The sequence below is a fragment of the Dromaius novaehollandiae genome, chromosome 8, assembly GCF_036370855.1.
Source record: "Dromaius novaehollandiae isolate bDroNov1 chromosome 8, bDroNov1.hap1, whole genome shotgun sequence".
Classification (NCBI taxonomy): Eukaryota; Metazoa; Chordata; class Aves; order Casuariiformes; family Dromaiidae; genus Dromaius; species Dromaius novaehollandiae.
In genome coordinates, this window is record NC_088105.1 from 17065906 (window position 1) to 17093284 (window position 27379).

A 27379-nucleotide genomic window follows, 5' to 3' on the forward strand; every position below is an offset into this window, starting at 1 on the left:
AGGTTTAAAGTCAGGTTTTTTTTCTTGTTTTACTCTTGTTTATGCTTTGGCAAAATCAGTTCAATAGTTTTAAGATCAAAAAAGAGTGTTTCAAAATATAGTGTTCCTTAACAATTATTTTAAAAATTAGATTTTAAGGGATTAGTGACAGAAAAATAAAATTTTGCAGTATGTGTCTCTATTTCCTCTAGTGATACCTGGCCATTCTTTATTAACTTCTTTATTATGGGAGGCCTCAAAGACAGCATTAGAGCAGTGATACCTTTAAACACACCATTAACCCAAAGCGTGCACTTACCACTGTGCCTGGTCTCAGTTTAGAGCCAGGCATAGTTTATGCAATCACTTTATGTGGTTATATGAAGTATGGTCACCAATTTCCATGTTGTTATGGAGGTTCCTAAAACGGAAAGGCTTTGCGAATACTAGAGCAGCCAGGCAAGAAGGACGTTTTCGAAATCCGCCAATGATCTGCTTAGCGTTAGTCGGCCAGGAGCAAGCTGCCGCAGGAGCAAGCGGTGCCCCAACTGTTCCCCAGGACAGCGGCGCTCGGGCGGCACAGGGGACGTCTAGCGGCCTGGTGGGAACGGGGCCGAGCTGAGGGCGCCTCAGCTGAGCCAGGTCCTGAAATCACAGAGTTGCTTCGTTCGCTGCGGTCGTTGAAGAGGACGCTGTACCTGCAGCTGGCCTGCATGCAGCTCCTGCTGCTCCTCCCTCGACCACGGAGGAGGATCCGCAGACCACGTCCGTCGGAACTAACGCCGGCAAATAACCAGATTTTGTGTAACCGAGGAGAAAAGCAGCCATCCTCACGATACCTCTGTTTCCTGTGGGAATACACAGATGTTTCGGGGCTTGAATAGATGTTCCTGGCCAAGTTGTGGACACTGGATCGTTTCCCATGAATACCCTTATATCCCTCTGGGCTAACACGGCCAGCGTAGGCACGAAGCCCACTTCATCAGTCTCCCTCCACAGGATCCTACAGTTACAGTGAGAATAAGAGACACCGAGTGAATAGAACAAACTCATACAGGACACTGCTACCAGTGTCGTAAGCAGTAGTCATATATAACACTTCTAAAAAAAGCTAATGCAGACAAACCAGCATTCACAGCAATGTGACATACCATTAAGATATATGGTTTAATAATCTTTTCAATGTATAGTGTCGTGCTAAAGTAGGTCTGTATATAAAATCATCTTGACTTGGTGACATCATTAAATTGAGAGTGATTCTTTTATCCAGAAATATCCCAGTTATAAGGGATTGCTTGACACATTCTAAAGTGATTCTGTGCGTCTGATAGTCATACAGAAATATAATTCTCTTTTACAGGTGGATTATTCAGTAATAGCATCTCAAGCTGGAGCCACCCTCAACAATCTTATGAGCCACGCACAAGAACTAGTAGCAAAGCTTCGTTCCCTGCAGTTTGACCTACGAGAATTTGTATGTCTCAAATTCTTGGTGCTGTTTAGTTTAGGTAGGTAAATTCTACTCTTCATATGCTACTTACTATTGATATTGGTATTATTTGTTATAAAAACATTGAAAATCTTTTGCTTTTATTTATTTTCTCTGAAAAAACAAAATACGACTTTGAGGTATATTTTATGAGGTTCAAAAGATAATCCTCAGATTACTATAAGTATCACTTGCAGGAAAATTGTGTAGCAGGATTAAAAGGGGACTTCTATGGAAATGATTCCTAAAACCTATGGAATTTAACTGAATATTATATGCTGTGTGTATGCACTTGTTAGAGGATAGTGGGAAAATTTAAAATGGCATATTTTCTATGATATTGAATGTCGTCATGTAAAGCAGATGGAGAGGGGATATGGGTAAAATATACTTGTTTTTTTCATGTATTTGAATGGTAAGTATAAACAATTTTGTTAGCATATTGCTGTCACATTGCAACGCATAAATCAGGAAAGTAACTAGTAGTTTTTAACAAACAATGAAAGGCACTGTTAAAGTACAAATTAATGGTAATGTTTTATGACAGCCCTAGCTAGGAAATTACCTTTAAATGGAGGTAGTTTCGTACTAGTGGGAATGACTCAGAATGGGAAAGACACCTATGCAAGACAAATTAGTTATATCAGTACCTTCCAATGAATCAGTCAAGAAAAAAATCACCGACACCAGAAATAAAAAGGGATTAGGGAGATGGATTCTGATTGACTTCGTAGGAACAGATTTTTCTGCCTGTCTTCTGTTTTAGGATTGCACTCTGTTGATTTAATAAAGCTGGTTTAAATAAACTTTGGCCAAGTGAATTTTTATTTACTGGCACACAGTTGAAAGAAGAGACTAAAAAACATAAATAAGATCAGTTTCAGCCACCCCTACCTAGACAAAACTCCGTTTTTACTCAAAAGGTATTTTGTGTGCAGAGAGACTAAACTGTTGAGCCAAGAACAGCAATGAAAGAAATATAAGCATTGATGACATATAGTAAAGGTTTTCTTTAAATTTTCAGTTTTAAAAACTCTTCTGTAAAGGAATACTACAAATACATTATTATAATACAATTGCATTTAAACTAAAAGCAGCAAAATGTTTGGGTTATATTTAAGACAGTAACTGACACTTTACAATATGTCCTTGCATATAGTGTTTATAGAATTTGAGCCTGCTTTGGAAAACTTTAGATGAAGCCCTTTTTAAATATAGGTAGCATTAAAAAGAAATACCTCGGTGCTATACATGTAGAAATAAATAACAATTATTTTAAAAATTAAAACAAAGTTGTAAGTATTGACTTTAATGAACCATGTACGTTCTGAATCCCAGGAAGACATGACAGATTTATCTGGTAACTATTAACCTTTTGTATTCAGGGTTTTGCTTCTTCCTGTGTCTTAGATTCAGAGAAGGGAAAGCAAACCACCTGTTGCAAAAATTATAATATTTTTTGAATTAATTTGATGAAAAACAAGAATTCAGATTTCCTAATTCGTAACAAGTAGATTTTCCAGTCATTGGACAGGGGTGCAGAAATGTCTGAACGTTCTGTCTGTACAGAAGAGCCTTGTAGCCTTTCTCTGATAAAATATTGAGAGAATTCCTGTCACTTCAGGGATATTTCAAATTAGCTGAATAAGGGAAATGCATTAGGAAAATGCTTGCATTTAAGTGGCCCTTATATTTGATGACTTTCATCAACACACTTAACTCATTTAGGAATTATTCTTCCTTTAGCTCTCATCCTAATTCTGCAGGGTGATGCGCTCAACTTCAGAAGGAGTTGGGCAAGTATACTTGCAAGCCTGTTCCAAGCCAGGTTATCCCATTCTCATCTCATTTATGCCAGTGTAAAAAGAGCTAATTCTGCTCCTTAAAGGAGCCTTGTATTCAAGTCACTTGCATGCAGAAATGATATAGCTAAGAAAGGCTCAACACCTTTGAAACTGATTAATTCAATATTTAGCATACTGCATAATTCAATTTGCTAATAGCCAAAGCTAGATGTTATGCTCCAAAGAGGAGCATGTAAAGATGTTACCACTTGACCCACAGAACTAAGGCTAATATTTAATGAGAATCACGACAAAACTGAAATGAAAAACATAGAAACTCTTTCCAGCAAAGCACAGAAGTTCATTCCCAAACATACGAATGAATAGTCTGGCTTAAGTTACTATGACTGCTCACATCCTTCAACTGTTTAAGAGTCAGGTTTTTAAAGACATGGAAGTGTCTAACAATGCTGGCAGACATCCAACAGGATTGTCAAAACTAGCTAAGCATCAAATTCCTACTGAAATAACTGAGAACAATTATTGTACCTAGATATCTAGGCGCATTTGCCACATATCTACATCTGTTGGGCATCTCAACAGAAAACTGGTCTTAGGGCCAAAAATACATCATTAATCAAAACAAATTTTTCAAAAACCTGAGCTGGCTCTTATTGAGAATCTGGTCCTATAATGTTTAATGAAATAAAAAGCACTTCAAGACATACCAGACTTTTTACATTTCTAAGGACGTTCATGCCACAGTGTTAACCAAAAACCTTACACTATTGTATAGTACATACTAGACAGATAGATACATACATAATGTCTTATATAAAACCTCTCAAAGGCAGTGTGAAGTCAAAAAGCCATAGAATTAATTTATTAAGAAGGCTGTTAGTTTTTTATAACTATGCAGCTACAAGGCTGCCTTCTAAGGCTGTTTGGTTTTCATGGCTGTACTATACAGTCTGCATCTTCACAAGATTGCAGTCTCCTTGAGGGCAAAGAACTTTGTCTTTTTTCTAACATTTCAGAACTGATTAGCCTAGTAAACTAAGAGTAAAATAATGTTCAAAACCCAAAGCACATACAATTTTTCAAAATACGATTAAATCATATCAGTCTTGCTTGCTAGATTTTAAAAATAAGAGGTAAATCGTTAGTTATTTACTCGTCAGAGGTTCGAAAGGGTTTGTACAAGAAAACGCTTTTGATTGATAGTAGCATTAAAGAAGAGGCTGTTGAAGTTTAGACAGAGGCATTTGTATTGTAGTCTTTATGGCTAGCAGTGCACAACTCTTTCTGCAGTCACACCAACTCCACGCTAGCGAGTGATACCATCCAGGCACATGAGTTCAGGTCCTTCTTCCAGTGACTGTCTACTCCATCTGTGCCCATCTGACCAACATTGCCAAGTACATAACGATGCAGTTGACTCAGCAATTATTGGATGAGACAGAATACTTTGGTAACTAACTTCTTAGATAGTGTGACATTTCCTTAGTTTATTTCTTTCTAGTATTAATATATTTAGAATTAGGTAACTTTTAAATTTCCTCCATCAGTTATAAAAACTCCATTTTTTTACAGCCAGGTGGTTCTTACCTCTCTGTAGGTAAGAGAGTCCCCTTTCGTGGCTGTGGATCTTCATAGATCAGTGACTGACTGTGTCGAGCATAAGGTTCTTCTTGCCATCAGCACAGTCCTGGCAATAGTCACCACCTGTCTCTGGCGTTGAGCAAGTCCATCGCACCTGGACTATTGCTCTCAGCAGATAATCAGTTCAGCTGAATCAGTCCTTTGCTCTTGTGCTCCTGCAGGGTGAGAGTCAACAGGGAACAAATCAGTTCTTACAAGCATCATGACCACACTGGGGACAACTGTCTTGACCATGGTTGGGACACAGCTCTATATCAGACTAACAAGAGACAAGAGCCTTACCTTAAAATGACATAAAATCACCAGCAGAGACCCCCTCCTTCACAACTTCACTGCATCATCAGCAGTCAATCAATTGTTCTGTCAAGGCACAGCAAGTTTGGACTAAATTTAAATTCTATCACATTACTCTGATAGCCATGCACTTACATGATCTACAGAGCAAGCTATTACACTAATCCAGCAGGATTCTTTTAGAGACTCACAAACAGTCTTCCAATGAGTGAGTCCTCCAGCTGCGTACCTCTTCATCGCACATAAATGAATGTGTTGCTTTCCTCTCTCACGACACACCAGAACAACATTATGCAAATCAGCCAATCTGACTGACACCCAGGATCACAGACAAGCAAATAGAAACAAGGCTTGTGATCATAATTGCCCTTTGCAGCTTTGGCTGGGTGTGATTATGATATGGTAGTCGTACCATATGATGCTATGATTGCTAACCTGTCTTCTAGTCACTTCTTCCCCAACTTGATCTCTGACAGACATGACTGAATTCTTGCATCCAAGATCCATCTTGGCTGCAAATAATACCTAGATGCTGATTGAATGATATATTTAAAGAGGAATTAGACTCCTGAAGCAAAAGCATCTCATTGCAAAAGAGCAATCTCTCTACTAGCATGATTTACTCAAAAGAAACCTTCCATTTAGATGGCTTAGAAATAGCAATTTCTGTTATCAATCTCAGTTTCAATTATCTTGAGTTACTAGCTTGCTTTAAGTTAAATCAGGACATGAGTTCTGATAGCAGTGCTCTCTACCAACCTTTCTTTTTTTGAGAGTTACATCATAATTGCAAACCCCCCAATATGCCTGTTTCGTGGGAGCCTCATTCCTGTGTTCTCACACATAAAGGCACTCTCCCCTTAATTTCAAGTAAGGAAAGGGCTGAAGTGAAACTAATTAATGTGGACACCAAACCACAGTTTAACTTGAGTATATCAGCCAAGGTTTTTTCACAATCTGAAGATAATACAGATAAAAAATTCAGCAGCTCAAGAGGTACACAAAAACTGGATTTTCCTGACCTCTAACTTGCATTTGGCAGGCTATTTTCAAGCAGAAAGAAACAAGACAGAGCCGTGACAATTCAGCAGTTACAATTGTACAATTGATGGAAGGTTAGTGACCAGGCACACATTGCAAAACTGGGAAGGAAGGAAGAAATCTTTGAGAGACTTGAGTGTTAGCCCTACTTTTTATGCTAGTTCTTCAGGGTTTACATTTATGAACTCATCTCCAAACCATGAAAAGGGCATATCTAAGAAAGCTGCCTTTCAGAGAGCTGTATAGGTGCTTATCAAATTTCATCAGTTTATCAAATTTCCAACTAAATGAGAGTAAACATATCTGGCTTTCCCAAAGCTAGCCAAACTGAAGGTAACAGCAATTTCTTTACCCTAATCCCAGAGCAATAAAACTAACTTTTCTATAGTGCATGGTCAACATAGTCCACAGTACACACAATCAAAAAATAGTCCTAAAAATAAATAAAAAATGTTTCTTTGTCATTACTAATTGCTGTTTTGAATCAAGATATGCTACATTTAGAAAAAGCAAATGTGTCAGTTTATTAGCTGCTTTGAATTTTCATTCCTGAATTTGACATTAGTTTGAAAACTCTCTTTTTGTTATTTTGTCCTAAATCAGGATTAGAAATTGGAAAAGCTCCTCTGTGCTGTTGTTTAATGTTTTTTAAAAGGAGACAGTGACTAAATCTCATCATACATGTCTGAGTATTTTTCCTTTGAACGTCTGATTATAACTGGGGAAATTATTTTTGTCTTCTACTTTGTTCACGCTTCTTGTATTTGACGGTGTCATTGAGCACTGAGGACAGGCTGCTACCCTAGATCCCCTCTCAACTCAATGGAGAGGAAGATTCCCTCAATTTTCTTGGTATGTTTTCATATAACAGAGGACAGAAAAGCTAGGTTTATAAAATCATAAAATCAGCAGGCCTTGTATTGCCCAAAATAATTTTTAATTTGTTAAAAATTTATCCTGTTTCAATATGGTGGCACCTCTTTAAAAATATATACCTTATTAATTGCATCACATGCCTTCTGAATATTTCTGCTTAAAGATTTGGATCTGGTAGACAGCCCAAAGCCATCAGCTCCCTTTGGAGTCGACAGGGCTTGCAAGAGGAGGCCTCGTCCAGCCCTCTGCAGAATCTAGCGTGTGACACCGTCAGCTCTCTAACACCTACTTAATAATAATCAGCATATACAGAAATGGTGATCAGCTACCCAGTGACAGCAATTGTCTGAAAAAAATAGGTGCTAGCTACAGACTGCTTAATTGTAACACACAGTACAAACCAAGTTACAAATAGATGAATAATTAAAAAAAAATCAAAAATACCCCTCCTGCCCATACATTCCAGCTTGCAGAGAAGAACACATGCATTTTAGCAGCAAAAAAGCTTGACAGTTAATAGTTATTAAAATTCTCTGATTCTAGAGCAGAAATAGATTGGTATACTCTTCCAGGGTGAAATCTTGGCCTCACTAAAGCCAAAAAGTTTCCACTGGTTTTACTGTGACCAAAATTTGTCTCACTGCTTCTTTGGTTTTTGTCCTGTCACAAAATAATGCTCAGATCAACTTTTCATCCATTAAATTTGCTAAATGACTAATTTTAAATTATGTTTTAAGAAGCAAATGAGTGTCTTATATGGTATACTTTCCCTCTTCTTCTGATGCAACAGATCTCTTTCCATTTTGCCATCCAGTATCTTTATAGGCTGGTCACTTAACCTGAAATCAGCTGTTGTTTTCTCTTTACCAAAACTTCCCATTTGTCCTGCTAGTTTTTATTATCTGAACTCGGCAAGGATGATTTGTCAAACCTCCCATCAGAGCAGTTTGTAAAGTGAAATGCCAATAGGAAGAAAGTTAGACATCATTTGAGCCATGTCCAGGCACTTGTCTGCCTGCAGAGCGAAGTGCTGGAATAGGCGGCAGCTGACTGGTACTGCTCTCTTATCACTGTCAGGGCACAGATAAATGTACTTCATTTAAGAAATGAAGGCTTTATCAATGGGCAAATAATTGCAGAGCCACTATTGATCTCAGATCTCACTTAACATGAGACGAGAGGGACCTGTAGAAATGGCAAACGTCATCGCTATGTGTGGCAAACAACGGGCTCTTGCTTAAACAGAAAAAGGGACGTCATTTTCAGGCAAGCCACAGCGTTACTTAATTAAGGGACAGCTGTGGTCGCCTAACTAGGTGATATGTCCGTGCTTTTTTCTTAGATTAATCTTTCCTTGCTTTCAGCTTTCAGAGCTGAAATGGGAGGAGAGTAGGCCTCATTATTGGGCTCCACCATTTGCTCTTTTGGCAAACTTCCTATCGAGATGCTCATGCAGATGAAACAGGCTGAAATAAAGCATTTTGTGAGACAGACTCTACTCTCACCATTCACAAGACTAGCAGGAGCTTCCTATGAACATGCATCCCATGAGAAAATACACAAAGCCTACATGTGCTCACTTTCATTTTGTTCCGTTAATTCAGATCAGTGCAGTTATGAAACATTCTGGAGTCGAAAATAACATTAGCTATTGCCTTTTTTAATATACTTTATGTAACATCATTGGTCCACTAGGAGATTTACAGACAAGCCAAAGCCTGTGCTTCAGTGATCCTGCAGTATAAATATACAGAAAAGATAAGGAAGAATCTGCTGTTTGCCGCAGCAAACAATGATGAAACACTGGGCTGTACGTATTTTCCCTTCAACAATTTTTGCTGAGAGTTTAGTTTGGGGTATCACACACGCAGATAGGAAGATAAGTGTGTAAGCATCAATTGGAAGTAGCATAACAAAGGATGTTGATCAAATTTGGTCGTATTTATGATGTGTAAGGGTACAAACAAAGAGAATAGCAGACTGAACCAAAGGAATTAGTGTGGCATCAGACAAAAAGGGTCTGAAAAGGAAACAGGAAATGAGACTGGAGAATTAGACAAGAGCTAATTTGTGTGTGATACAGTGATGAAGGCATAACCTAACGGATTTCAGCATGTGGACCTTTCTTGCAGCCTGCCTAATACTAATACACTATACGTTAAACAAATACGGATCTGCCTTTTACACGTTCTGGTGGAAGAGGCAGCACTCTCTCTCCAAAGCATAGTCCAGTAAACATGAGAACTTACTAAAAACAAGAATTAGCCAAAAGGTGTCTGCCCCCCACCATTAGGATATTGTAGTATCAGAACTCAGGAAAAAATTGATTAAACTACCAGGCGACAGACTCAAAACACAAGGGAGGTAGCTCTTCAACATGGCATATTATTCTGCTCTTGTTGCAAGATGCAGTTTGGCAAGATGCAGGGGAGGCTTAAAGTTTTCATGGTTACCAAAGTCACTTGGAGAACTTAATGGAAGGAAAATCCATTGAAGGCTATAAAATACAGAAACACTACTTCTGGCTCTTCCTAACTGCCGGTTGCTCAGCCCTGATATGACTGCTCCTGGGAAGTATTGCTCCATGCTTTTATTCCTGCACTATTCCCCAAGGCCATAGTCCCAGTATGACCATGCTCATGTTCTCATTGGGAAGGTATCGTAGTTTTTCAGGGACTCTATTTTCCTTGCTGTAAAATGGGAAAAGTGGTTCTTTGGCAGGATACTAAGAAGCTCACAGATAATACTACCGTGTTTGCACATAGCACCTTCAGCCACAGGATATGAAGTAGGTGCAATGAATTTGAAGTGAAAAGTATTGCATGACCAAGTCGTCCCTGACAAGCCGATGCAAGCCTGTAATGGAGCACATGTCCAGGGACCGAACTTGGCATCATACGTGCAGTCGCTTCTTACTGACGGTCACAGTACTTACGGTTTAATTCAGTCTTATTCAAAATGGCCACTCTGGTAGTATTTACATTTGATAATCTGTAAATATACAAATACTGTTACACTTGGTTTTATAGGTATATTATTTATAGTACTTATTTATACCTGGGCTGATAAATCCATTGGCAGTCTTTGTTCTATATTCATCCATTCTACTACCCAAGTGCATTTCTGAGATTGCACCTAGTGAACACCAATAAGCTAGTGGAATATCCTGGGGTTCTGTGTGATTATCATTCAGCCAGGGCTTTTAGATTTCCACCGATTATATTTGAATTTAGAAAAATACTTACTGCACACTTTCAAATCCAGGCTGATATCTCAACCCTAATGTCTACTTACAGTAAGTGTCTAAGGATAATAATGACAAAAAAAATTTCCTAAAATTTATGTAATCATTTGGAATTCAGGAAGGGTTGTTCAGTACTCAGGAGGTACGACTGTTCAATATTTATACCACAGAGACTTGGCAGAAGCAAATGATGGTACATAAAGCTGATGCTTGTCTTAATTAAATGCAGTGTAATAGGTGTTGGGGCTTTCTTCCTAGTGAACAGAGCAGTTTAGCAATGACCAGATATAACTCACTCTGAAGTCTAGAGTTTAAATCCAATCAATATGTATTTATAACAAGGGAGGGGACTGAATATAATTTGTTATTAGATGACAGCTGACTAATAGATAAAAACAAGATTTATTTAAGTAAGTTTTTTCCCTTTGCTGGTTTCTGACAGAATATTTGCTGCCTTTGATTCTTGATTATTGTTTGCTTGTACTAATAGTATTTTGAATAGAAGACTTTTTGAAATTAATGTGCCTTCAGACAGACTGGGAATGAAAACCAGAGAACGTAAAACGAGATATCAAGCAAGGAGGATCCTTTCACTGCGACAAACTTGTTGCTCAAGTAAAACAATTATTAATAATGTTTGCTAATTTTATGATTAGGAATCCATAATGGCAGGTGATATTTTTACATGCTTACGCTCTTCAGAAGTTTACAATCTAAATATGTCATAAAGGATAGGCGTTGACTGGCAGAGAATACAAGGACAGGCACAGTCTCAGCACACCTACAGGCAAGGCTAGTCTTTTCAGTGTCACAGCAAACAGAGCTTTGAGAAGGGATATGAAGAAGGTGAATAAAGAGATTTTTGGGGAGAGCTCCTACTAAGCATGAGAGTCAGAGTGCAGAAAACAGAAAGGTACTTGGTCTGGAAAGGGGGCAAGCAGGCAATGGAGATGGTACCGTGGGCAAGCCAGAGGCAGGAGAGGAACTCTGGACGCTGGGTGATTGATAATAGGTAAGGAAGGAACCGCTAGTGAAGGACCTTGGAAGTGAACACGAACAATTTATGTCAGATGCAGCAGAGAAAGGGAAGACGCATAAAGGTGGGGAAGCAATGAGCTTGGAAAGGTGTCTCAGCAGCAGCATTTGTCAAGGCCAGAGAAAGAAATGCTGTGGTAATTGAGATGTAATATGATGAGGCCACATAGTATTTGTTAAAAATTTAATCCAGTAAACAATGGCTACTGTGAGCAGCCAGTGGAAGTCACTGAGAATACGTTTGTAGGATTAGATATGTTATATTAGCTAATCAATAGTTCGGGGTATATTATAGCAGACAAATGTAGCAGACAAATCTAAAGGTGATGATCACTGACTTTTCTGAGCTCACTGAGCTCACGTCTGGACATACTGGAGTCTCTGTCACTTGACTTCTGAAATCAAGATGACCATTTCTTTAAATTATTATGGTACACCTCAAGCAAAAGTTATGGATTTGGTGCACAAGCTACCAGATGGAAATCTATGGCTTCTATTGAGAAAAATGCTAATGTAGACAATGATGATGATTGTATGGGTCCTCTTTGCCCCCAAAATCAGTGAAAGTAAATTTCATAAGCAAGATGTTTAAATTTATCATGAGTCTTCTAACTTCAGTGTTTTTATAAACTTTCCTCAATTTGCCAAGTTTGAATTCTATGACTTCTAATGTGAGCCTGTTGTCAGCCATCGTGTACAGCTCCTTACTACTGCATGGCCCCCATCGCATATGTGAACTAGGGATAATGCCTAGATATAGCTAATAAGAGCTGGTGAGGGTCAGGAGAACAATTAAAGAGCCAGTCCACTCCGGAAACATTTCACTCTTCTCTGGGTCCCAAGCAATGTGGCGAGGCTTCTCCACCCTGCTGCTAGAAGAGCTATTCCACTTTTTTACTTTAAGCTCTGGGAAAGAAAACAATTGAATGTGGATAATAACTCATTTTAGGATCATATCACGAAGGACTTTTTGCATTGCCCAATATAGAAATCAATCCTCTTGTCTCTTACTCTGTTTCTAACTCCAATACTGACTATGCAGCTTTGAAGTCTCTTAAATGATACATCAACTATCCTAGCTGGTAAATGAAAGCAATAGTCACTTATCTTTGTAAATAGTAGTGAAATCCAGAGTATGTAAGGTACTGCCTAAAGTACAACCAAATTGAAATGGCATTGTTTAAAATATCTATTGATATCATAACAAAGACCAAGGTTAAAAGGAATCTCATTTAAAATATCTTGAACAGATTTTGAGCAAATTTGATTCTTTCCTTTATAAATTGCTCAACATGAAAGGAGCTGCTTCCCGTATTTTCATGTGAGGGACTAAAACTGTGCAGAACTTTGTAAATTCATCTTTTAGGAGACTATTTTTAGAAGTGAATTTGGCATTGTGTGCAACATGCAGGATAAAGTAGATTTTCTTTTGCCCTGTTCTTTCACACCTCTGCTTTTCCTGAATTCTTTATAGAGGAGAAAAAAGCAAAGACAGCTTCCCTCCACTTTATCTATCAGAACCAATAGCAGAAGCCAAATAATTGAAAATAGGTCCTGATTCTCAAACTACTTATAGACACTAAATGAGGATGTATGGATTGAAGACTCAGATAAACTATCCTTTGCTTCCTGAAAACACCTTTTCACCAAGCTGACAGATTTTAGTCCAGTCTGCCATGCAGGTTCCAAACACTGTGCAGGCAGCTGAAAGAAAGCAGGACAGCAACTAGCTCGTAGTTAGTTATCTTTACAGATGAAATTTCCAAACATTTATTTTTTAATATCTTGAAGGAAATACATTATATAAAAGGAATGAAATATGAATGCTGTGGTTATAAGTTACAGTACTAGCATTTTAATAAATAAATCTTTAATCATTTATCTCAGCCTGGATGCCAGAGTTGTGAATAATAAAATTCTTACAGGAATTCCAGAGATAGCCTTGTGTTTCATGGCTGGTTATGTTTTTTGAATAAACTATACTAAATTATAGAGAAATTTAATAATCACTGTTGATTTGTCCTGATTTTATTTCATGAAATGCAATGAATGTTACAAATTCATCCCTCATGTAGCTGTTGAATACAATGGCATTAGTCAAGACTTGAATTTGATCCAATCTGATTATTACTGGTTTATGTTGTTTGCTTGTCTGACAGCTGAAAGCCATTGGAGGAGGAAAAGAAAAAAAAACTATACTGTCTTCAGCAAGTACTTTTGGGGTTTTTTTTCTAAAATATATATTTTAGAAGGTTTTGAAATAACAATAGGATTAGATGCTTAAGAGAAAACTAGGTCTTTTTTTTTTTTTTTTTTTTTTTTTTTTTTTTGTTAGATACCAATCTTGCAAGTAACTAGAAACATGGGTACCAAGCACTGTTTGTACTCGGTACTGCTGCCTTTGTGTGGAGACAGTGGGGATTTCAGAATTAACCCAATCCATGTGCTCTGCGATCACAACACCAAAGCACTTTTTTTCTCTCTAATATGTTTATAAAACACTAGTAAGTATTGCATTTAAACAATTCCTATAAGGGGGAAAAAACACCCGAAAATAACCCATATTTAGATTTGTCTCTGCTTTGGAAATTTCTGTCCCATTATTAATATACATTTTATATGTTTAAGGTGCAAGTCTGAATGTATTTTACATGTAAGAGAGGAACTATGAGATTATGCAGAATTGTTTCAGCTGCTATTGACAGAAGTGACAGAAGCAGCCACTTCAGTGGCTGCTTTTGGTAGCCAAGTTTCCCAGCATAACATGGGAATAAACAGATATATATTAAGATAGAAAGATATATATGAACGAATGAATACACTTAAACTTGAAGGCAGTAGGACCACCTGATATTTTTAATTTGAGCATGTGCTTAAATGCTTCGTTGAACAGGGAACATACTGAAAGAGTATAATGGTTACATTTACTTAGCAGTTGTTATAACAGACTACTTTTTAAATACTTTTTTAACTGGAATGTATGGGCTGCGAGCTTGGACCCACTGGAATCAGGGCACTTAGTTCTACTTAAAAACATACACTGCAAACAGAGGATCTTACCTGAAAGTTCATGTTTCCCTGACTGTCAGCCATTTATTAGAGACACACCAGGCTATGCCAACCCTCCCTCCGTTTCTCTTATCCCTCTGATGCTTTTGCAAGATTAGTTATTGGAAAAGAAAGCAAAGTAACAGCTGTCCCTGAGTGATCAAAAATAGAGAAGTGAAATGCTATAAAGAAACAATGAAAAGAAGTGAAAGGAGACTTAAACAGAAGGACATGGGAAAAAGAAAGGATCTGCAAGAGTGATGAGAACAGCAGCAGAAGATGCCAATCTGCATTGGGCAAAACAGGAATCGAGGGTGATAGATGAAAACTAGGGACAGCGATGACATGGAGCAGAGGAACAGGCAGAGGGAGGATGGAGGACTTCATACAGGAAAGGAGGCCAGAAAATAGGGGAAAACAGACAGGAAGGAAAGAGAAATTATGCAACTATGATCAAAGCCAAGCAAGAGGTGGAAGGGGAGGAAATAGAAGCAAACAGGAAAGAAACAATGAAAGAAAATTCAGAAACAAACTTTACAGCTTAGCCTTCAATACAGCTGTGATCAGGAATTGGGAGACAGACTCTGACTGTGAAAAAATGCACTTTCCCAGACTCAAGGCTTGAGGTGTGTCCCCCTGATTTCTGTGAAATTACATCTCCTGGGGCCCCTCACGAGCCGCGCCTGAGACTAGACAAACCTCGCAGAACAGGGATTCCCTGCGTTGCCCTGTGCCTGCACAGAGCCATCGAGCACAAGGCAAACTGAAATAGCTGCAAAAGCCTGAAACAGCCCATGTGCCTGGCAAAAGTTTAATCTTTGCCAGGTCATGCCCCTAAGGATATTTTTAAGAGTTCTCATTATAAGACTATTCAAGAATTAATAAAGAAAATCCTACATTTAACATCATCCCCAGTACTGGGGGTGAGTTGGTGCATATTATAAACATACTGCATGACACTGCTGCAGGCCAGGTGAAGGAGAGCCTGTTCTCAAGAGACAACAGGATTTTAACATCAAAATGGGGAATGACACTAGCTCATGCATCTCCCCTCTCTCCCAACACCAAAAGTTGCAACAGAGGTCAGTGGCTTGCTCAGGACAGGACCAACAGCATTGTCCAGTCTTTCACTGGGGGAACCCCGTAGCCCAAGCAGAGTACTGCTGCCGACTGCCCGCCAAGCCCAGCCGGAGGCAGGCTGGAGGGTGGTAGTTCTGCAAAGGCCTTTCCTCCTGCCTGTCTCTTCTGAGAGACAGTCGGCTTTAGGGAGCGGAGTCACCGGCAAGGGTGAAAAGGGCAAGACTCGGAACCAAGGCCCTTAAAGAAGTTCTGGAAAACAATATTGCACGCAGGAAATATTCTTTCATTGCTAAGAGGTTACCGAGAACTGCGTTGCCTAAACTGCACGTTGTGCTCCAGCTAGCCAGCTAACTACCCTGGGGTTTCTTCCTCCCCTCTTTTCTGAGGCAGGAAAACAAGACCCGCACAATTAACTGAAAACATAGGTAGAACAACAGAGATGAGATAGAGGGGGAAGAGGGAACTGGGCATTTAAAAGAATTCTGGCTAAAACCCGCAGTCGGCAAATGGTAAAATTCAGAGATCATTGCCCCCCCCCCTCCCCAAAACGTGGCAGGGACAGAAGCAGAGGCTTAAAAGAACTTTCAGTTACTTACATGCCTTTGGCACCCGGTCAGGATGCTGGGGACCTGGAAATGGCTGCGGTAAATGTATTTTCTCTGCGTTTGCCTTTCTTGACAAAACAGCTCCAATATTTTGATCTCAAGAATAATCAGCTCTTTTGTGTTTCCTTTTCAACTAGCTGCAGACTTTTGCAAGTTAAAAATTAATGACAACTTCTCTTCCTCTTTTTTTTAAACATAACCCTTCTGTGCTCTTTTCTGAAAAAAAAAAAAAAAAACCTTTTTCCCACATCCTTTAACTATTAGTCTAAACTGCATTCAAACCACTCTCTCTCTCCCCCTCTGCAGTAACACACAAAACAGATTCCACCACAGCAAAACAACTGGGCTTGTAGAAACCATTATTCTGGAGATGAAACATTGTGTTGTGTCCTTTACCACTATTACGGGCAGTCAGTCTGTTAGAACATATTGGGCGATTATAGGCTAGTCTTTTCAGAGAAAGCCATGGGTTTCAAGTTAGCAGTAACCATACATCAATTCTTGAGATTATGCCATGATTTACTGTCACAGCATCATGTATTCTCTGATTTTCTGCCTCCTATGAAACATTGTGCTTTCCTTTTCTATTGATGTATCAACTATAGCAGTTACAAGCAGCTACAGAAAAATCGATAGTGAACTTTCATTACTGTGCACATAAAGAGTACCATGCTGGGAGAGCACCTAGCTGTTAAATAGTCACCCCCGGTAAGGTACACTATAAATGTCTGTTATTTTGGTCTAAATGAAGAATGTCTGAATTTGAAACATCAGATAACTAGGATTTTTGACACCACTGGATTCTATGTCAAGTTTTTCCAGTACGTGATTTTTTTTTTCCAGGTGTCAGGTTTGATTTGTCTTTTCTGTACTGGGATTTGTGTATTTTTTTAAACCCAAAGCTGACCTAAGAAATGAATAGCAAAATAAAATATTGCTGGGCTATGCTTTGCTGTAAGCTAATTAGGTTTGGTTGGACAGTGGTAAGAATTGTGTTAATATTCATCAAACTAGTCTATATCATGAGCTGACTTTGATTAAGGCGAACAGGTCAATAATCTCTGAGTTAAACAAACAGCTAAAACAGAGGTGAAAAAGTAACTACAGTATTACCACAGACTCAGATGTGCTCTTAGGACTGTGTAAAACACTGAATTGCTTTTCAATGCACAGATTGGAAAAAAATTATTGTAGTTTTTGGTTTAAATATATGTTTTTGCCTCTGGGAACATGTTAACCTCCAGTCAGTGAATGTAAATCAAGAAAGCCAAGAAACAAAAGTAAATGAATGAGTATATTGCCTCGAATACGCTCAGGCCACTTGGAATTCTCCAGCAATTCAGTATGAATTTCTGCAAGGAAGGCAGGCAAATTCTGCTGCAAGATTTAGTGATTACCTTGGCATTTTGAGACGATGGTAATGTACAGCTATGAATATGCTTTTTGTTCCTGAATGCCTTAGAATTTGAAAGTCTGTACATTTCCATGAAACTAAAACATGAGGATGTACATGTGTATTTACATGAACTGTATCCCGCCAAATGTATATCCATTGTCTGTCATGGCTCCAGGATTATAGAAAAGCGATATTTCTAGGGCTAGACATAACTTGCAGGAAAAATAACCTTTAAAAGTAAGAATTTCAGATTGCTTTTATGATTTTCTTAGTACTAACTCATACAACTTTTGCCATAAAGCAAAAAATAAAGCAGAGAAAATTAATTCTGAATGGCAACCCATAATCCTGTCTGCAAAGAAATACCTGCAGTGGGGAAAATGCACCTGCTTTGAAGGGTATAGTGAGATCTAGCTACAATTGAACTTAATCCAATGACTGTTGACTTCAGCAGAGGAGAAGCTAAGGATCCTTCCAGACCCTGCATAATAGAGGCAGTATCTACAGGCAGATTCAATTAGGTGAGTCAAGGAACTTGGCAGAGCGTCCCTGGGAGCGTGAGGGTGCTTACACCACTGACGGGGTGAGCCCGGCCAGGGAAGAAAAAGTGCAAAAGTCAGTGGTGAGGTCAAGTTCCCACATGTTACCTAAGATGCCCTGTCTCCGAGAGCTGCAGGCGAAGAGAAGCAGACGCTAGAAATAAAGCCCTCTTCTCAAAGCCTCATCTTCTAAATATTATTCCCCCCAAACACACACACCCAAAATTTTAGGAGAACATAATTATTAGAAAGGAAACAGAGTAGATCTAGGTTCCGAATGCCTGCTGGATTTCCTGGATGACATTAAGTCAGTTATTCTCTCTGCCCTCAGTTCCTTATCTGTAGTGCAGATTTAAGAACATTTCCCGCAGAATATTTGCACACTTCCCTATGCTATCTGTTTAAATGATCAGTAATCATGTTGCAAGATGGATTTTCAGGTGAACTTCTTTTCTAGCTTTCTTATTTGTATGTTTAAAAGGGTAAGCAATGCAAACGTAGAGCAATTGTATACAAATTAAAGTCTTTGGGAAAAAGAGTCAAAAGACCGATACACACCCGGGTGCCTTTCTTTACTGTTTTCCACATGCTGGCACTGACATGTGCAACGTGCCAGTGTAGTTGCAGACATCACTAGTTGAAATTGGCTTCTGTCACTCATATTTTCCAAACCATTTCTGTAACTAAGCATAGACATAATAATATCGTGGCCAAAAAAAAAAAAAAAGAAAGAAAGAAAGAAATCTGCAACTTTCATTCAGATCAACAGGCAACATCAGTAACAATACGCTTTGAAATACTGCAGCAGGGAATTATTTACCTTAGTTGTGCATAGTGTCCGCGAAAGCCGGACTGAGAACACCGGAGAACAAAGCATTTCTTTTTCCCACGTAGCGGGCGGCTTGGCTCCAGCCTAGGTGAGAGCTGCTGGGAGGCATGAGGCCACTTCGGTTCTGAGCCCGTTCGCTCCCCTCGTCCTTCTGTGAGGAGCACCAACATGTCCAAGCAATATCCATAGCCCTGGCTCTTTGCAGCCGGGCAGTACAGTGATCTGGTGACTGATGCACACAGTTCCAAGTGTGTGGTGGCACCAAACTTATGAATGCTTTTCATCTAAGCCAGCAGATTTTTTTGTCAATACTAATTTGATATGGAATAGAAACTGTATCTTAGAGGCAACTGCCTCAATATGCCATCACTGGTCTCATGAGCTCTTTAGTTATAATGCCTACATTGCAAATAATTGTAAATCTAGCAGCAAAGTCCGGTTCTTGTGAATAAAAATAGTAAAATTCAAATGTTTGGCTAATAGTAGTCACATGTTCATTACTACTGTTGTTACCCTGGACAATGCTGCTTAGTACATTAGGGAACCACAGCAACTGCACACAGTAAACATGTTCTGAGTACACCTCATTGCCCCCCTTTAATAAAGCAGAGAGGTAAGGCTGCTGCGGTTGGGACAGGAGATGGTGGATTGCTTTGGTCAGGATCTTTGTAGCTCCTTTTGCAACATGTGCCAGAACACATAGATCAAAAAAAAAAAAAATCACATTATGGATTTACTGTCCTTCACATGCAAAACACATATTCTCAGGCATGTGAACGAGTTATCAATTTACATGATGTCCAAACATTATTGATAAGGACTTGGCTTTAATAACCTCATTAGAAAATCAGTTTGACAATAGATTTTTGTTTTGTTCTGGAACCCGGGTAGTTGTTCTTTGAATTATTTTCTTTCACTTGGATCCCCAGTCTTGTCAGGTCTCCATGAGTAAAAGCTAAGGCCAACACCAATTCCCCAGCATGAGCCTGCTGATGTCTAGGGTCAGGCCATGAAACCATGAGCTGCTCTCTGTGCCCACTATACTTTGGTTGCTCCGGGATTAAGCCCTGCAAGCCAAGGTGTGTGCTGGCCAAAACTCATCAAGCCATATTGTAGGTATTTTTTCACTTAAATTTAAGTGTATCTTTAATCACGTTACTGGGTTCAAAATGCTCTGCAGCTTTCAGCATTGAGCAACTAAATGAATGGCATTTTGCTTTACATTGTCTGAACGCAAGTATACAAGAAAATGATCCTTTTACTCATCTCTACATCCCATATCTTACGTAGGCATGGATGATTACCTTTTTCATGTTCCTTCTAAACTAGAATCAGCTTCCGCTGATAAAACATTGTTCAGTGAAAGAACCTGATCAGTTCCAAGTTAGCAGAAATACTGGCACATAAAACTAAAGAAATCATTCATAATGCTAATTTTTTTTATCTTTTTGAAAGCAATATGACAAAAAAAGGTGATTGGCTGATTGTCTCACAGTGAGGCTATAAGGCAAAAGTCTTAAAATTCTAGATTATTTGTCAATGACATTGACAGAAAGTCATGGTACTGTGTCGTACCTCTGAGATTAGTATATCACTAAAACATCTTTGCTTAACTATATTTCCGCCTTTTAAAGACAAGCTACTGTAATAGTTTTTGCGCCTATGGGATTTTGGATCTAAACAGAAGGGTAAACCTAAACAAAATTCACTGAGTAATAAAAAAGGTATGAAGTTCTACTCTTATCTGTAAAGCACTATAATAATATAATTGGCTGGTCTAATATTCTTAACCAAGTTCAAAAAAGTTTGAAATATAATAATTAAATGCAAATATAGTTCTGATCCCAAAGACCAGAAGAATGCCTTTAAGCTAGTATTTATAACAAGAACTATTCGACTGAGCTCTCTTGTAAATTTTATCATACCTGAGGCAGTTTTCCTCAGTCGATTAGCTGGAAAGCTGAATTTATCCTGAGGCAAACCAGACATCTAGTACAGGCTAAATTCAACTACTGGAGCTTAAATTTGGCTTAATATATCCCCACTTGGATCTGCCTGTTTAATTCTCTTTCATGTGATAACGTTGGTTTATTCATAGTCTGGACTTGCCACCTGAACAAACTGTACCTCATATCTTATTCTAATGGAATAAGAAAACTTTGCAAAAACCACAAAAGTTCCTGGCTGGAAATCAGATGCAAATTTGGGATTAAAAACTGTTTTGTAAAGTGACTACAAGATTAGCACAGAGAGATTTTTCCCCAAAGGAACACTGCTTTTTATGATCATGCATTTTTTATACTCTGCAGAGACAGATGGGCTTTATAAAAGGATACAGCCTGCTACTCAAGAGGGTTTCAGTAGCAGCTGCACTTCTGTGCTTTAACCACTGTAGAAATTTATATAGGATATTTTTTAAGAAAATATTTATATTTCTTCTTTTAGGACTGTATCACCCTTTGGTGTAGTGCCAGTGATGGCAGTAGAAATACCTCTGAGATTAATCTGGCCCATTATTCCTATTTTAAACAGCACTTGAGTAGTTGGGAAAAGGGGTAGAGGGGGAAAGGATCGGTAATGTTCAAACTTCTCGTAAGTGCAAAGGTAAATAGAAGTCCAGTAACTCAGAAAAGTTGCAAGCATCTAAACAAAAGCAGGGCAAATATGCTCTAGAAGAAAGGGAATCTTTCAAAATCTCCCGTTCCTTTTTTCTAAATATTCAGCTGCTTCTCAGCAAAATAATATATTGTTCCTTGCTCCTCTCTACATTATGCTGTAGTGTCTGCTATTGCTACTTATATGTAACACCCTTTCTGCCTCAGTTCATAACTTCAAGGATTTTGTAGGATGTCCCTATCACCATTCCCAGGCACTTCATAAATATTTATGATATTTTAAACTATTCACGCCCTACAAATTGTAGATGTTGACAGCCAGTTCCCTTGAAACACCAGCAACCCTGTATTGTCCATATGCTATTGAAGATTAAAAAGACATTTCAAAAATTAACTGGGGAAACCACTTGGTCCAATAAATTTGCTATTTGTTTGTGTTTTTTGAACTCTTTTATCAGAAGCCTTATCTTCTGCTTTTATCAAATGCGATACTTTTTTCTGGTAACTGTAAGTGTGTTTTAAACTCATGCTGTGGCAGTAGATTTGACTACTTTTAAAGTACATATTTTGATGCCTGCTAATATTGTGATATTTAACATACTAGTCTTGTTCTCTGTGCTTGTTCCAACTAAATATTCAGAAGACAAACCCAGCCCAGGCATACCGTGTGGACCTGGGATTAGATGAGGAGGCAGGAAAAGCAACTTCTGGCTCATGTTCTTTCACAGATTCTCTGCCCTAAATCACTTCAGCCCCAGATTTTTTACATGTGCCAGAATACAAATACAAGCATGACACCATGGTATAGTGGTTAGGGACTTTCTCCCTAGAAGAGAGACACTCAGACTGAGTCCTTTTTTCTAGGACTGAACTGTAGTTTACTTTAAGCGGTCGCTAGATCAAATATACAAACAGCCCTGGAAGCAGGAACTAGAAACCCGTGTCGGTGCAGGCAGGTTCCCTCACCGCCAGCCTACAAAGTCAGGCTGTAAAATCTGCCTTCCAACCTCTTGCATGCTTTTCTCAGCACAGCTTCAACCTGAAGCCCGCTGCATACCTTCACCGAGACCAGTCGCAGTACTAGCTACAGCTAGGAGTGGCTGAGACTGCTCTCCAAGGAGGTGGGAAACTCCCAGTGCTTGGGGGAATTGTTTGAAGACCCAGCGGAGGAACAGCACTGGTCTAATTCCTGTTCCTCTGCTGCGTCTTCAGAGAAAGCAGCAGCCACTCTCGTGTGTGCAACCTAATGCCACCGGTGAGTGCTAAGCTTGTATGAAAATACCTGCAGAATAAGCCAGCAAGCGACAGACAGCTGGGTGAAGCTATGAGCCAAGCAACATGTTGCAGAGCTCATCCAAAACAGGGGCAAGTCTGGGACATCAGCAGGGACATAACTCCAGACATGCAGGACACTTTAAAAAGTAGAAGAAAATAAGGTGGTCCTAGAGTTTAGGCGTCACTAAGATGAAAAGACGACTGATTCCTGGTCAGGAATCACTGATTTGGCCTTCAGTGCCTCTGGTCCATGCTGGCCTCTTTGGGACCAGTCCATAGTTTCTTTAACCAGCTCTCCCAAGGGGGTCTGCACATCCTTGGTTGTGTTACTGTACTTAGCCATGCTTTTCCCTCATGGGGCTCAATGAAAAACGCTGGACTTTGTGTTTAAGGGTGCAGCTGGCTTTGGACTTTGGCTCAGGGCTTGTGTGAAACTCTTCCTCCGAAAGTGGCCTGGCAGGACTCTGTTTGTATTGTGTTTCAATGACTACCATATCACGTATGCGTTATTGGAAGTAATAAGGATGTCGGTTCCTGGGGTGCCAGGACGAGAAGCAGGTGGAGATTTGTTTGTTTGTTTAACTTTCAAGTCAGTAAACTCATCCTGAGCTGTTGAAAACCAAGCTGTTTTATTTTCCTGAGTAATCACCAGTGATAAAGATTCAAGAGATCAAATTAGGCTTTGCCCTTTGTCTTCACTGGCATTGCACGAACAGAAGCAACTGGAATCCAGTAAAATAATCCCACAGTTGCACCAGGAGAGGAATCCAGCTTATTGCCCCATAGCTCCCTTTTCATTGCAGAGCTAACAGAAGCAAAAGCAATTATAACATTATTCACAGAAGTAAATAAACACAATTCTTCATAGAGAGAGAGGAGCTGATTTGCTGAGTAAAAATTTGTCATTTGGAAATAGAAAAATGCTTCAGTATTTTAAATACACTACAAAGAAGGCTACCACTATGAAACAACATCAAAATGTGTTTAAACTGAGCTCTGAGTTGGTCTGAAACAAACTGAAGGTCCATTGAGATTGAACACTGAGGGGATGAAATAGGATTCAGACTAAGAATTACAGCTTGTTATCTCATGAGCATCTTATTCTGGCTTTAAAAAAATACATCATTTTGCCCAATGCTTATGCACAAGTGAAATATATTGCTATAGCAGAATTTAATCAAGATTTTCAAAACAATGTACCCATTATCTGATGTTATGTTCAACTGAACATGAAAATTACTTTATGACCCTAATAAACAGTCAGAGTTTGATCATTATATTGTTATAGATAGTTCAGCCACTGCCAAAAAAGAATTCTTTAAAGACGGGGAAGTTTTCTATGCTTTCAGTTTGGACTTGGGAATCTTAATAAAATGAAAGTGATTGCTGATGTTATTATAATGGAAAGGTTTTGTTTTAAGTTTTGGAAAGTGCCAAATATAGCACCTTACAACATATTGACAAATAGATCTATCAAAAATTGTTTCCCATGCATTTTAAGTAAATAATACTCAGCATAACCCTGCTCTAATGAAATCAAGGAGTATTTTGCAATAAGGAGCTTAACTTTACCATAAATCCCCCTTCATTATCGTATTTTCTCTGTGAAGGAGGCTTAGCTATAGAATGGCATACGTCTGCTTTGACGACAGATGCGCTATATTGAACTGGTTTTGTTACCATTAGTTGCAATGAAGAAGAATTGCGGGTAACCTTCAGAGACTGGCAGTTTATCAACCACTACTACTCTTGCCCTCAAAAAAAGTTTTATTCACATGTCAAAATCTACCTGTTTTTTTTTAAGTATTGTAACCTGAAAGGTTTGCAGGGCTAGAAGAAAGTAGACAAAGGAACTAGGAAAAAACTGTATTTGAGGAAGGAATTGCTTGGTAAGGTTCCTCATCTCAGTCCTGGGCAATCCCTCTCCTTTGAATTATTCTGGGAAAGAAACCTTCATCACTATTAACATATTTCATTTTCAAGATCAGATGGGAAACAGCCTCATACCAAGGCCCCTGACTAGAACCTTAACTTCAGGCTACAGAGGCCCATTGTATTTTTACCTGATAAAACAATTTTTTTTTTAATTTGAGGCAATACTTCTTATCAGGCCAGTCAGTCTAGTTGGAAAAAACAGACAAACCTCTTAGAGATCAGGCCTGAAGGACACCCTGGTGAAAATACAATCACTACAATTTGGAATATATCATATTTTTACCTACACCTGCTTGAAAGTCATTCCAGAGACGAGCTGCTAAACATTTGGGTCCAGCTGGATTATATTAAAGTCCTGCATATTCCTTAAGTGGAACCTGGCTCAACGTGCACCTACATTTTCTCCTCCTTTCGGGGAAGGGAAGCTAGATCCTGGATCGGTGTCAAGTCTTATTACCTTAAGTATCTATAAGACTTTTTCCAGTCTTGTGAAACTGAGAAACTTGTCCCCACGGAGAAGCCTAAACATAACTTTAACTCATCCTTGCAATAGCAGGAGCTGCAATGGTGCAAAATCCACAGAGGGAGCTGGAAGGATGGGATCTGTGTCTGTACCTGCTCACTGCTTTTCGTGGTCCTGGAAGGGGTGTCTGAGAGAGGAAATGTGCAGAAAAAATTAACCGGCTTTCTCTGGGAAATATTTATGCTGCTCCTAAGGAGTTACTATTTTTCAAATTTAAATCTCTCATTCTCTTTCATTTTTCTTTTCAAAATTCCCAGACCAAGGGAAGCTCTCTACAGATTAATACACCACCAAATTTTCAGTATTTCATGTTTAGAATATGAGAGGGAGAAAATCTCTCTGAAACCTAAATATTTTCCCCCTCTAAAGACCAGACCCATTTTTGGGAAAAATATGCAAAAGTGTTCTCCTCGGGCTGAACGTTGTATGCAGTTTCAGCTTAAAGCACAGCTTTATAGCAGATGTATAAAATAATCAAAATTGGGGGATTTGTGGGAATAGTAGGAGATCTTTACTGTGACTACAGAGCAGACACTGACACATTGTAGTAATGTTTTTGTCTTAATCGTCAAAAGTAAGCTATAGAGAACAAAAATTCTTTGTTTGACAGAAAAGCAATTGCTATTTCTTGTAAAACATATAATATATTCCAGAAGACCTAAGGGTTTACTCTCCAATAAGGATAGAAAAAGATGTGTGCCCCACTGTGAGCTCACAGTAAGGCTGTTTCATGTAAAAAGTTGGTAATTAGTCCCTGAGTGAATAAAGTGGAAGAGATAAGAGACTGATACTTACTGTAGCAACACAAAACGCTTTTTCTAGCTGCTAGGATTTAAAGGGTGTGTGGGTGGGAGGGGGAGACCTATTCCTACTCATTTAATTTACAAGCCTCTAAACCTTGAAAACTGATTTCTTACATTAAGCCTAAACATGTGTACTTTAAATTGTTACTAACCGATGTAAAGATTGATAAGAGACATTCCAGTCTTAAAAAGCAGGCAAGAATGAAGAATTATCTGACAGCACAGAAGATGGCTGTGCTGCACACCACCAGTGCGGTGCAAGCTCTGTGTACACCACTGCCTGCAGTGGAATTACACCAGCGCTACCTGAGGTTTCACCAAGTTAACTCATTTGTGGTCAAATTATCTCTATCCAAAAGGAAATATTTGGAAAACTAAATCACGTGTCTTTACCAGGTGTTATATCATAAATGCCAAGAGAAAAAAAAGAAACCCAAAGCATAGGAAAAACGTCTACTTACAACTCAAAATTATTATAGAATAATATTTGTAACATTATCAGCTAAATACTAAGAACCAGAAGTGAAAACTGTGTAGTATTCCTGTTCCACCTGCAAAAATCACAGCTACTAGAAATAATTTAATATTTACAGAGCCTTTATATTTTTCCTTCATTATTCATCATCTTTGGAACTAGCCCACCTGTTTTGGATTCTGTCTCAAAAATAACTACATTATTTATATAGCAATTATGTGTTAGTCAAACCCTTTTTTTAAAAATATACAAAATATCACTTGAGAGTTTGAGAAATCACAGTGGAGTTTTACATAATGCTCTCTAGTTAGCACACATCCTCAGACTTCTGTCTTTGAGTTTCCTCGTTTGCTTTACTGCAGCGTTTGTTGTTAATGTATGTGAGATGAAAGCACTTACCAAAAGGCATTTCCAAAACTCGTGGTAACTTTACAGAGGCTTCATGTCAGAAGACCTAACTGGTGCTCAGGTAGTCTCCACCTTCCCGCTGTTGTGGCCACAGTCCTGCTGCTGTGACCTGGAGAGATCGACACACAGATGAATTGTCTAATGATGTCCTAAATCACAATCATTTGAACTATGACTAATCTGATTCATATAGAGAGAGCCAGGAAAATCCAACATATTTTCACTGTGGTTAACTAATAACATCTCGTTTACAAACACCTGATCCTCACTACAGCTATCAGGAATTTATGTAGAGGAATTACTTTGTGAGTGTTTTCTCAGTCTGGATGTGGCATGGAAGCCCCAGAACTATTATGGGGGTTTACCGTCATTGTTAATTGGAGTTATCATTATATGACTTCAGTGTTTTTGGTGTCATATATGAGTATTTAAAGGACTTTCCAC

General features: G+C 38.8%; 1 protein-coding gene across 2 annotated transcripts in view; it reads left to right on the top strand.

Moving 5' to 3' along the window:
• The window catches only part of NR5A2 (nuclear receptor subfamily 5 group A member 2), a 98922-nt gene that overhangs the window by 66478 nt on the left and 5065 nt on the right, over nt 1-27379 (top strand). For both annotated transcript variants that reach the window (XM_064515781.1, XM_064515782.1), the window contains exon 7: nt 1340-1487. In XM_064515781.1, the coding sequence (XP_064371851.1) occupies nt 1340-1487 (148 nt within the window). The remainder of the gene's footprint in view (nt 1-1339; nt 1488-27379) is intronic.